We start from the raw sequence: 12,304 nt of genomic DNA, 5'->3' as shown, positions 1-12,304 counted from the left end.
CCTAGTATGTATGTATGTATCTCTTATAACCTAGTAAAATAAAATGCACACATGAAATAGACTTATTTTATAAGCATTACATACATATACTTACATGTGTGCAAATTTTGACCCTTTCCTCTCCACACTGAATCTGAAGCAGCTAACAAGAGTCATAGTAAATTTAAAATTCATGTACAGGAAAAACAGAGGAGCAGAGAAAAGAGGAAAATAAAGTATGCAAATCCATATTCGACAAGATGCTAAATAATTACTAAAACGGAGCTGTACATTTAGATCTGAGCTTCCTCCTGCCAAAGGAAAACAAAAAATGACGAGGTACAGAATTCACGATGGCCCTGAGATAAAGGGAATATTACCACCTCAGGAGAAACAAAATATTTTCAATTCATACAAAAGCAATAAGAAGCCAGAAGACCTGAGCGGGACTTGACACGGGGGAAACTGTGTCATGTAGTAGACAATGTCTTAGTAATTCCCTCAGAAAAAATGTCAGACTGTATTCCACACAACAATTTCTCACACAGTTACTCAGTCAAGCTGAAAAACCGTTCAGGGCAGGCAATCTGGGCAGGACTAAGGCGATGAGATAGAAATGCACTCTGATGGACTGGCTTGATCTAGTTCGAATCCCCGAACATCTAGGTAAACAAATAGAACGTTCTGGCAATTACTCTCCAACCAAAACGAGCTTAAGAAGTAGGATTATGCAACAGTTCACACACTCTTTTCAGTTCAGAAGTTCTGAGAAAGTTTTTATGGGCTTTTTATTACTGTGTAAATGACACTTCAGTCCACTATCACTGTGCTCTCAGGCAGAGTATATGCCAGTCTTTTCTTCTCCAAGTGGCATAAAAAGGCAGAATCTCAGGAAACAAACTGAGGGTTGCTGGAGTGGTGGGGGGTCGGAGGGATGGGGAGGCTGGGTGATGGACACTGGGGAGGGTGTGTGCTACGGTGAGCGCTGTGAATTGTGTAAGACTGATGAATCACAGACCTGTACCTCTGAAACAAGTAATACATTATATGTTAAAAAAAGACGATAGTAGGAAGGGAAAAATGAAGGGGGGAATTGGAGCCCCGGGGAGACGACCCATGAGAGACGATGGACGCTGAGAAACAAAGTGAGGGTTCTAGAGGGGAGAGGGGTGGGGGGATGGGTTAGCCTGGTGATGGGTATTAAAGAGGGCACGTATTGAATGGAGCACTGGGTGTTATATGCAAACAATGAATCATGGAACACTACATCAAAAACTAATGATGTAATGTATGGTGATTAGCATAACATAATTAAAATAAGATTAAAAAAATCAATAAAAATAAGTTAAAAAAAGGCAGAGAAAATGTGGCTTGCTATTACTTTAAAAAAATTATGGCTTTTGGCTTTTACACTAGGAGGTTCTAGTACATATAGTCTCTATTATATAACGGGTGGTAGAGAAGATTTATGAATTCACACCCATAATGATTTCTTAACTAATTTAAAAGGCAACGCGTGAAAGGCATGTTCCTAAGGATATGACATCCCAAAAGTGGACATTAGACAGTCCTTGAATAGGTGGAAATTAATGTTAATTATTGAGCAGGGCAGAAGAGCACAGAAGTTCATTTTTAAAAAGGGACACATGTAAGGAACAGAGCCTGCCAGGTCTGGAAAGCAATGTAAAATAGATGTAAATTTCGCTGAGCTTCACTACAGTGTAACTGTTTTCTATGTATTCATATAGGTGCATCCTCATAAGCATATTCATACCAAGAGTCCTCAGTAAGGTACAAAGTGGAATATTCAGAAAATGCCAATTAGACCAAATACATATCTGCATTGCTAAAGAGTCAGATGAAATGTCTCTCAAAAAAGAATCTCTAGTTGTGTGAAGACAACATGAATACAGCTGTGCTTTAATTTAAACTCTCTATGAAGTCACAAGAAGTTACGACTGTAACATGAACCGAAGGAGGAAAAAATAAGGACCATTTGTTACTAATTAAAAAACAGCGGATTAGAAAAAAAGATGGCTATGGGAAATAGAGAACAGTTGTTCTCCCAACATGGCCCTCTCACCCTGCTGATTTTGTGGTTTTTAAAACTATAAAAGTGGGAAAACTGGAAAAATGACAACAAAATGGCAACCAAAATATAAACAGAATATCCTACATACTTTTTAAAATAATATTTTCTCATTTGGAGACAGAAAACTAGATCTGTGAAGCAAAAAGCTAGTACTTCCACATTTGGGTTCCTCCTCCTACACATATATAATAAACACATATTGGATCTAATGCAGTTCTGTGCAATGCAGTAACAAGGTTCCAGTTCTTTGATTCTAATGGCAATCAACTGCAATAAATCAGCAGATGAGGCAGGTGGTTAGAGTTACACAACTTTAACAAACTAAGATTGCTGAAGTTAAGTAAATATCGTGGTCACTTTAAGCTACCTAGCTTCATCAAGCAGAGCTACAAAAGCAGCAGGTTAGCGGGTTTCTGGCAAGGAATAATTGGTGCTGAGCAACAGACTGTGTACATGAGCAGAAACATTGCGTAAAACTCACATTACTGGCTTACCCACGCCATATGTGCATTTTGGATAGAAACAGGGGCAGCTCTCATACACCTCACATAGTTTGGCCTTACTGACTAGGATGAATGAACATTATGTTTCAGTGTACTAGTTAACCCCAATGGAAACCAGCAAACACCAGAATTATGACCTCTCAATTATAATTTTTTCCAGTGAAAATGAAATTAGGACCAAGATGGAGTGGTAACAAAAATATACAAATTTGAAGTTACAGAAAAGATCTTTACAAACGCTGATAAGCATGCCTCAAGTTAATTCATCTTGCCAGTGTTTTGGACAATCAACAACCTATGCTAATCTGATTGTCAAATACAAAAGTCAAATGTTTATAGATCTACAGAAATAATAAAGTGTTTTAATTGTTCTTTACCAGTGGCCCAAGACAGATCTTAGAAGCAAGAGCAAGGACTTGGAAGTAGTTTCTGCAGTCTGACAATTTACCAGCAAGGGCTGCTGGACCATTCCTAACAAGCATAAAAGCTTGACTAATCAATGCCTAAAATCTTCATTATGCAGCAGATCCCCAGCTTCCCGTCCATCACCACCCCCTCACCACCATCACAGTCAGTAATATAAAGGTTGGCATTTGGTGGCACAATCCCAATTCACTTTCCAGAGAGGTGAAGAGCCAGGACTTCTGGGCAAGAAAAAAATCCCAGATGCCACATCTAACCCACCTACACCTATTTCGAGAATCAGTTCTCGACTGAGAATTGAACTTGAAGGGAACCTTGGCAACTGCTCCCAGATGATACATTCAGTGAGCAAGGGAGTCCCCCAAAATGTACTTTTTACTGTATTATATGGTGCGATCATTCAAATGAAAATAAAGATGAGAGAAATGCACTCTACAAAATCTTCTTCCCAAAAGGTATCTTGTATTAGGAGGATAAACACATTAAAGAATTAAATTTACCATTTAAATGACATAATCCAACTGTGCTTCATTTCTCAATAAATCAGAAATCTGAAAAGGTTTTGTATTAGGGGAAACAAAAAACAAAGATCCTTACACTCATCTGATAAAATTATATTCTCATAAACTAATTATTATAAAGGGAGAAATTTTGTTCAACTAAGTGTCTCAACATCATAGATATAAAGAAAAAAGCAAGGTTTTTAGACAAATATATGTTTAAACTGATAGCCCACAACACATTTTGGGGGGCAATACGACTTTATAGCTGATACAATGACACTGACAGGTTGATCAACGAGAAAAGTTTGGGCTGTGTGATTTCCAATGAGATGTGAAGAATAACCTCTAGGTCACCTCACTCTTCTCCCTGCTGGAGAGGCCCCTGGGTGAGAGGACAGATGTTTTGACAAATCGTGATCAGATGTGGTGCTCTGTGATCAACTAATTAAGGGATCTTAAACCTAAATGAGCCAAGGCAGAAACATCCCAACATGTCTCCTAAGAATCATCCTCAATAGCCTACTCCATCGTTTTTACTGCCATATAAAATAGTTCTTCTATTAAGCAAAATCTGCCCTTGAGTGAATACATCATCTCCTCATCACCGACCTCACTAACATTTAAAATATAAAATACACTCATTACAGACAAACTGGAAAATAAGAACACTGGAAAGAATGATTTAACCCATACAGCTATCATCCCAAAGGCAACTACCCTTAATGCTTTTATGGACAACATCATCTTTTTCTGCACAGTTTTTACATAGCAACAATACTGTATATACAATTTTGTACCTCATATTTTTAACTGAAATTATGAAACCAAGAGTTTTTATATTTTATTGAAAACTAATCATAAATTGCATTTAAGAAAACGAAAAAGTATTCCATTGAATGAGCTGCCCCCCCCCTTTTTTTTTGCACGTAGAACTTCTTGGGGATTAAAAAGATTATTTTCTTAGAATAGAATCCTAGAAGTGGAATTACTGTCAAAATACATTAACGTCTTTACGGCTCTTGATACTTATTGCCAAAATGCTTTCCAAAAATGGTTGTACCAATTTCAACAGCTTTTAATATCAATACCCATTATACCTGTATTTGGACTATGAATATCTTGTGAGAATAAACAAGTTTCATTATCTTTATAACCCCAATACTTTAAATTAATACACTTAGATGCTATGTTATACTAGAAAATTCTTAAAGCTGAAATCCTGACACCTGGTAGAGGAACGTTTGCTATTCTTAAAACTCTTCTTGAAAATCACTCCCTCTTACCCCCTTTTTCCTGCACCACAGGACCCCGATTCTTTTCTACACAGAACCCAATCTTTAATGAGATCATCTTACTCCCCTTTTAAGAAATGACAACCAAAGTATTCTTCATACGGAATTCACAAAGCTCAAGGATATTTTCATTCATTTTAATGACTATCTGAAATAAAAACAAGGAAATTAATCCCTACAGAGTCTGAAGGCTCCTCCACTCTGTCAAAAGACTTAAGGGAAGTGCAAAAACACATTAAAAGGAAAGTGGACATGTTTTATTAATATGTGCATTCCATGCCTTTCGAAACAAACAAACAAAAAATCTTTTGTTTCCTAAATTACTGAACTATGAATTCCACAGGTAACTCAACTATTTTCAAATACATAAGTTAAAAAGACACACACACAAATTCAGCAAACTACATTGAGAAGTATGCTTGAAATGAGCTCAACCAAGTCCCCCAAATATCTACTTTACTTTCCAGGGATTCTAGTATTCTGCCCTTAACAATTTTAGCAAGGATTTTGTTGTTGCTACCTCAATTACTGTTTTGCAATTGCTGTCTATTAAATTTCCTAGCACGAATTGGCTGTAAGATTGTTTTAGGTCGTCATTAAGAAATTTATATTAAATATGCAATAAGCTACTTCGGTTAACAGAAGTTGGGGGGATATTAGTGTCACAGTTTATTATTATAAATAATTTTTGTGTCTTCTGTCAGCATAACCACAGTAGTATCTCAATACCACCAGCTGATAATAATCTTTATAAATCCTACTTTGCAGCTATACCATCTGTTAGTTATTATTTTATATGTGTCTCCATATGCATATGTGAATTAGTTGTCACTCAAGACAAATATATAAATAGAATTGTGGTTTTGTGGGGAGATTTTTATTGGCTTGTTTTTGTGTTTTGTCATCTTTAGGCCAGTAAACTAAATAAATAAACATATTCCTCAGTCTTGGAAACTGAAACTAAATGCAAATTTAAAAATAATTTTTGTAGTACAAATAAAAGAAATTTAAATTCAATACACACTAAAAGTATCTACTAAAACTAGGTTGAAATTAATAGTCACCAAAAGTGGATATAATTAAAGAACCTGAAATTTACATACACATAGCTTTTGAAATATACCTACAAAACCAAAAAAGAATAGGCCCACTAGTAAATTGGTAGCTAACATGGTTCCAGTTTTCACAATACGAAACACTTGCCATGACTGATGATTTGAAAATAATGACTAATTACTTGCTTACTTGTTATGTTTATTTCCCTGAGAAGAGGAGTCATAATGGCAAAAACTCAAAACGAGGCCCCCAGTGAATCCGGGGGTTTATTCCCGAGCCGTACGTAACCGGCTCCTAGACTGGCAGAAGCAAGAAGTAGTGGCAACACCATCACAACTCAGGACCAAAATTCACCCAGAAAGGCAACAAGGGAAAAAAAAAAAAAAGAACGAACAGAAGGAGATGGATAATCCTCCAGTTGGAATTAGTTCCAAATTATAACGCTTTCCCCAAGTACTAGAGTCTAATGACTTTCATTTCAATAAGCCCAACCATGGGCTTCTAGGGGCTCACGCTCTACGCACCGAAAACAGACGAACTCTCCTAAAAGCTACCAGTGGCTCTCAAAACACAGACTAAAGCGCAACGTGAGAGTAACCACATTTGATGACTAGGTGGTTCAATATTTCCTTAAGTTATCCTATTTTAGGTGACGATGCTCTGGGATCATACAGAGGGAACACCAAAGTAGAAACAGTAGTAACTACTTAGAGTCATCACTGAGAGAAACCCTAAAATATTTAGGGAAGGGGACTGAAGAAGACAAGTACACTGAGAAATTTTTCTGAAATGAATGCCATATTACTTTCAGGTCACAAAGTAAAAAGTCCCACGAATTACTTAATACAAATAAATATGCTGCCTTTCAGAGTCATTTGTGTAAACACAGGAAGATATCTCATAATCCACCTCTGTAAAAATGAACTTATTTGATGTCCAAGCCAGATCTCTTTTTTTGCACATTATATTCTGCCTAGATGCTAGAATTTCCATGATGTTGGGAGAGACTCTATTTGGAGAGGGAACACATTTTTTAAGTATACTTGGGCTATGAAGTGTAAGGAAAAAATATCACAGACTACCTAAAATATTTTAACTGCCATCAAAACTACAGTGTGGCACAGGCCGAGTTGCATTCATTTCTTAACCCTTTATCATCTATCACTGAGATTCCTGTGTGGAAAGTCATTTCATACCATGATTTGCCCCTGTATTTCTAAGTTTTTATTAAAAATGTTCTTATTGAAGGATTTCATTAAGGAATCTCACAGGAATTTATCATACAGGAATTATTTGTGTAAATAGTAAGACAAATTCTTTCATGGTCCAAAGCTCACCAACTGCCTGAGGTCTCGCTTCACTCTCCCTCCCTAATGACACCTATTCCTTCGCTGAAATCTCACTTGTCTTTGAAGTTATGGAGTTTAAGGAACTTATTTATTCCATTTTTTATTATAGTGATTTGTGGCGCTTTCTGATTTTTTCCATGAATCGATTGAGAATTTCTGCTTCTCTAGCTAAGATCAGAGTCGTATGTATATTTACATCCTCTCCACCCCAGGTCCAACAATTCCTTGAGAATAGCAGGCAATCTCGATGTTTATCTGAACTCACCAAAAAACCTATTTCAATATACTAAAAGCCACCTTCTCCAAAAGGTCCTTAGAAAAGGGAGTTATATTTGGGTAATTAAAGTGTTATTTTTAGGCATTATGGAACCCACAGTAAATTACCAAACATATTCTCATTATAAATAATATTTCAATATTTCTTGTGTAGCCACTGAAAATCAAAATAGCGAGAATCTTTTCTGCTCGGTACAATAGTTACGGTTTCTTAATCAGATGTATATCTTTTTAAAAAATTTTATTTATTTATTTGACAGAGAGAGAGAGAGAGAGAACAGCGAGGGAGAAGGAGAAGCAGACTTCCCGCTGAGCAGGGAGCCCGACATGGGACTCGATCCCAGGACCCCGGGATCATGACCTGAACCAAAGGCAGACGCTTAACCGATTGAGCCACCCAGGCGCCCCTATCTTTTTTTTTTTTTTTTAACTAACTGAAATCATTACACCCTTCCTTACTAATGTAGTAAGAGTGCCAAAAATAATGTAAATTAACAGATTTTTATGGGTAACTCCTAAGAAATAAGAAAACTTTTTCTTTTTATAGTGGTAAAGAGAGAGAGAGAAAAAAAAAAACAACTATATGTTTATCGTGTAAGAGGAAAAAGAGGATTTAATGAAAAGACTCCCAAGACAGCATGTGCAGAAGACTGTTTGCTTATTTGTTCACTTATCCATCCCAGAATCATTGACAGGATATCTTTGTCACACCACACGGGTCTGACAGTATGTTAGTGGCTGGAGCTGGTTCACTAAGCTGTAGGCTCCACCTTCCAGGAACTGACACTTTGGTGACGTCATAAAGACAACACAAGTAGTACGAGGGCTCTGAGGTTATCTCCGGCTGGGAGCACGGGGAAAAGTTCGAAAAGGAGGGGCCGTTTGGATAGCATTTTGTTTTTAAGCTTTATTCTGCAGGCTTCAAGGCACTGGGCGGGGGGAGGGGGGCTAATGTGACAAAACCTGCTCATCTAATAACAGTCTAGTGAGCAGATGAAGACCTCGTTGGAGAATGAGAAACCAGACTTGGAAGATATTTGTGAGGCAGAATCAGTAAGATTTGATAGACTTGATAAAGAGATTGAGGAGAATGAGTCAAAACGACAGGCTGAAGCCTTTAACTTGGCAGGCAGATGATGACGTTATAGGAAATCTCGATTATCACTAACACGTATTTACTGAGCACCTTCCATGTAACAGACACTTTTCTAGGCCCACAGAGTCTGTTTTTGTTCTAGTCAGGGGAGGCAGATAGTAAACAAATGAATAATCTGAGAAGTAATCAACTTGATGGAAGAAATAAAACAGGGTTATGTGACAGTGACCAGGGGAAAGAGACACTTTAGCTGAGGCAGTCATGAAAAGTGACATTTGAACTAAGACCTGAAGGACCGCTGGGTAACAAAGGGAGAGCAAACGCAAAGGTTGAGGTGGGAAGGAGCTTAACACGACCAAGGGACAGAACAGTAGCTGGGAGGTGGGTGTGGGGAGAAAGGAGATAGGAGAGCATTTATTCTAGTTAACAGTGTGCCGCAGGCAGGGTTTCAGCCAAGGAGTGATGTGATCTGATTCGTATTTCCGTCTCCCGTATAGGAGAATGGACTTGAGGGAGCAGAACGTGAGGGTGAGGGTGGTGACTCAGTCTAGGGTTCTACCAGTGCCGGTGCTGAGAGGGAGGGGGTCAGATTCCCGTTGTAAAGGGAGAGGTGACAGGGTTTAGGGACGGGCTGCATGTGGAGTGTGAGGACGAGAGGAGCCGGGACACCTCAGGGGTTTGGATTCTAAACAACTGTATAGAGGGTGTGGTGCTGTTACACAGAGATGGTGAAAACCCGAGCAGAGAGAACCTTCAGGGTGTTGGGGCTGGGAATCAACGAGTCCTCTCCGGTTGCGTCAAGGCTGAGCTGCCTAGAAACTTGTCAGTGAAAGGGCACGTGGACACTTGGGTATAGTCTGGAGCTCAGGGGAGAGGTCTCACGGAGATATACTTGGGGAGTCATCAGCCTCTTTGTAGAATTTAAAACCACAAGACTGGTTAAGATTCATCTTGACTGATCGTGAGTGTATTCATCCATACATTTAACAAATCTTTTCAACTGCCTATTCCGCGCTAGGCTTTAGGGCTACAGAGGTGAACCAAACAGGCCAGGTCCCTGACCTCTCTCTGGCTGTACGCAGCAATACCCTCCTGTGCTGTAAGAAGAATATAAATAGGGGTGTGTCACCATGTAGAAAGTTCCAAGCTCCATGGATGTCTCTTGTACCCTAATAATTAACCTTCCCCCTAAATCTTAAAAATGATTATTTTAGTGATTAAATAATGTTAGTATATTTCTACGTAGTATGTGGAAGTATCTGAATTACATTTTGAAGTACCCACAAGGAAGAAATCATTTTCTCCTGTGGAAAAGAACAAATGCCCTCGTCTTGCCACTGAACAACGTCAAGGAGTACACTCTGATGCTGGAAATAGTAATGTAATGCAGTTCTGAAGAGGTTATTTGCAAACCGTTCTCGACAGCTTCATATATTATCTATTTATTCCAAAGTATTAGAAAATAGTCACTCAATTAAAAATAGTTCAAATGTTTTAACTTAGGTGCTCTTTTCCTCTTTTTTCATTCGGGAGTTTCCAGTTCCAGCATTAGGAAAAGCTTAGCCCTGGCGAAACCACTCCCTGTGCCGCCTTCTCTGACTTTTGAGCAGATCACCTGCTTTTTCTGTCCGAGGCACCTGTCTACATGAGCAAGAGGAGAAGTTACCATTTATCCTCAGAGGACTATCTAATCATACTGACTTGTTAGCTTCACCCCAAAAGGACTTACTGAGTTTCACTTACCTCCAAAGGTTGGCTGCCTTCAGCTTCTGAAGTTTTACCTTCTGTTGCCTTTCTTTGCTCATGCGCTGTATCTCCTATGAAGAAACAAAAATAAAAACAAACCTTTACCATACCCTGGAGGCCAAATTGTCTTCTATTTATTTAAAATATCTTTTGTTACTATACGTTTCACATTGTGGAAGCAACTACTTTTTCCTTTGTTACAAAGTAAGTTAATTTTTAAGAATGATAATTTTATACAGGTTCCAGAAATCATACATACATCTACATACATACAACCTAAACCAGAGATGTATTCTGCTTCTACAGACGTTTACTCTGGAAAAATTCATATTTTGAAAATCAAGTCATATTTCAAACAAACTAGGAAAGCTTATGACTTAAGGAAGATACGGCAAATTATTTTCAAACTAAAAGTCTTTTTAATATGAATAACTGTCCTCCAAGTTAGTTTTTTAAATAAGGTTTACTCATTGTAAGTGTTTACTTGTGTGTCTGTAGATTTGCCTCAGAGTAGATATGTGTATTTCCATGTAATAGTTAACCAAACATCAAACAATCTTTACAGAAGGGAAGAACAATGAACAGATTCGTAAATTAGCCTTTTGTTAATACTTTGATTCCTAAGGCTCATGCCTGGGCGGGTTATATTACTAAATGAAGTTGGTAACCAGGCTGGCTCCAAGGACACAGGACAGACACAAACATAGGTAAGTAGAAGCATAATTTAATTTCTTAATGGCCTATTTTATTAACTACACTAATGATCTGTGATTAACACATGGTAGGTAAAGAAACAATTAATGAGAGCTTGATTTAGTAATTTGTAAACTGCACTTCCCGTAAAATTAGGCCAGCTCAGGAATGTCCACAACAGGGAAGATTACAAAATTCATAGATGATGACTTGGCCAACACTAAAGGTTAGGAATTTGTTAATAAGGAAGGTCATAAGTCCTGACTGGAGATAACAAAGTATGCAAGTCCCGGCTGAGCTTAACTTTTTTTATGAAACACAAAAGTTTAACATACCATTGCCGATAATCAAGGAAGAACCTCACTGAAATTTTAAGGAATTAAATAAACCTGTTAAATTCCTAAAATCATGAAGCATTATGGGGTGCCTGGGTGGCTCAGTTGGTTAAGGGTCCGACTCTTGCTTTTGGCTTAGGTCATGATCTCAGGGTCGTGAGATTGAGCCCTGCGTCAGGCTCCCAGCTGCGTGTGGCGCCTGCTTAAGAGTCTCTCTCTCTCTCCCTCTTCCTCTGCCCCTCCCCTGCTCTGTCTAAAATTAATAAATCTTTAAAAAATAAAATAAAAAATAAAATAAAATGCAAGCACATCAATCAAAAATGCATATTCTAGCTTATAAGCTCTGTTCTCAGCTATGTGCAACATTATTATCGTTGGCAAGACCTATCACATAATAGGTGTTCAATAAATACTAGCTAGAATAAATCAGTGAACTTTTCTTTATACCTTCTAGTTCATAAAACAGATAAAATATTAAATGGTATGTAATAAAAGCTATATTTGAGCATACGGTTAATGTCCTTCTAAAACATATCTGTTAAACTTAAAAGGCAACTATATTAAGTACCACTAGGGTGTACTGCTTCTAGGGATCCATGATTGTGGCATAACTTATTAGATTTTAAAAATAGTTAATGATTATTTATAAGAAAAAAAATCATACTAAAAAACATCAGGAACTTTTGGGTTATGTCTATAGGATAATAAAGTTAATAACTGTTAAGTGAAAAATTTACATCAAACTACTTTTGTGACCTAACATGTCAAACTATTTTGATTGATTTTGCAAATGCTTATTTAAACTGACCATTTGCGTATCGAGGAGAATCTGCTTTTCAGAAATCTCTCTTCTCTCTGAAAGTTAGGGACAAGATCATCAACCCCCAGTTTACAGGTGGCAAAACAGATGCCGGAGAAGTTTAGTTGGCTTGGCTAATGACATGAGGACACAGCAGCCTAA

The 12,304-nt window shown here is 37.7% G+C and overlaps 1 protein-coding gene across 1 annotated transcript in view; it reads right to left on the bottom strand.

The window, feature by feature from the left end:
- Positions 1-12,304, bottom strand: part of UMAD1 (UBAP1-MVB12-associated (UMA) domain containing 1) — a 214,436-nt gene that overhangs the window by 58,447 nt on the left and 143,685 nt on the right. The window contains exon 3 of the mRNA XM_028118450.2: positions 10,313-10,386. Within this exon, the coding sequence (XP_027974251.1) occupies positions 10,313-10,386 (74 nt within the window). The remainder of the gene's footprint in view (positions 1-10,312; positions 10,387-12,304) is intronic.

The sequence above is a fragment of the Eumetopias jubatus genome, unplaced genomic scaffold (assembly GCF_037043125.1).
Source record: "Eumetopias jubatus isolate StellerSeaLion01/CBP00866 unplaced genomic scaffold, mEumJub1_p1.0 scaffold_14, whole genome shotgun sequence".
NCBI classification, from domain to species: Eukaryota; Metazoa; Chordata; class Mammalia; order Carnivora; family Otariidae; genus Eumetopias; species Eumetopias jubatus.
This window is presented reverse-complemented; position numbering and strand designations above follow the sequence as displayed.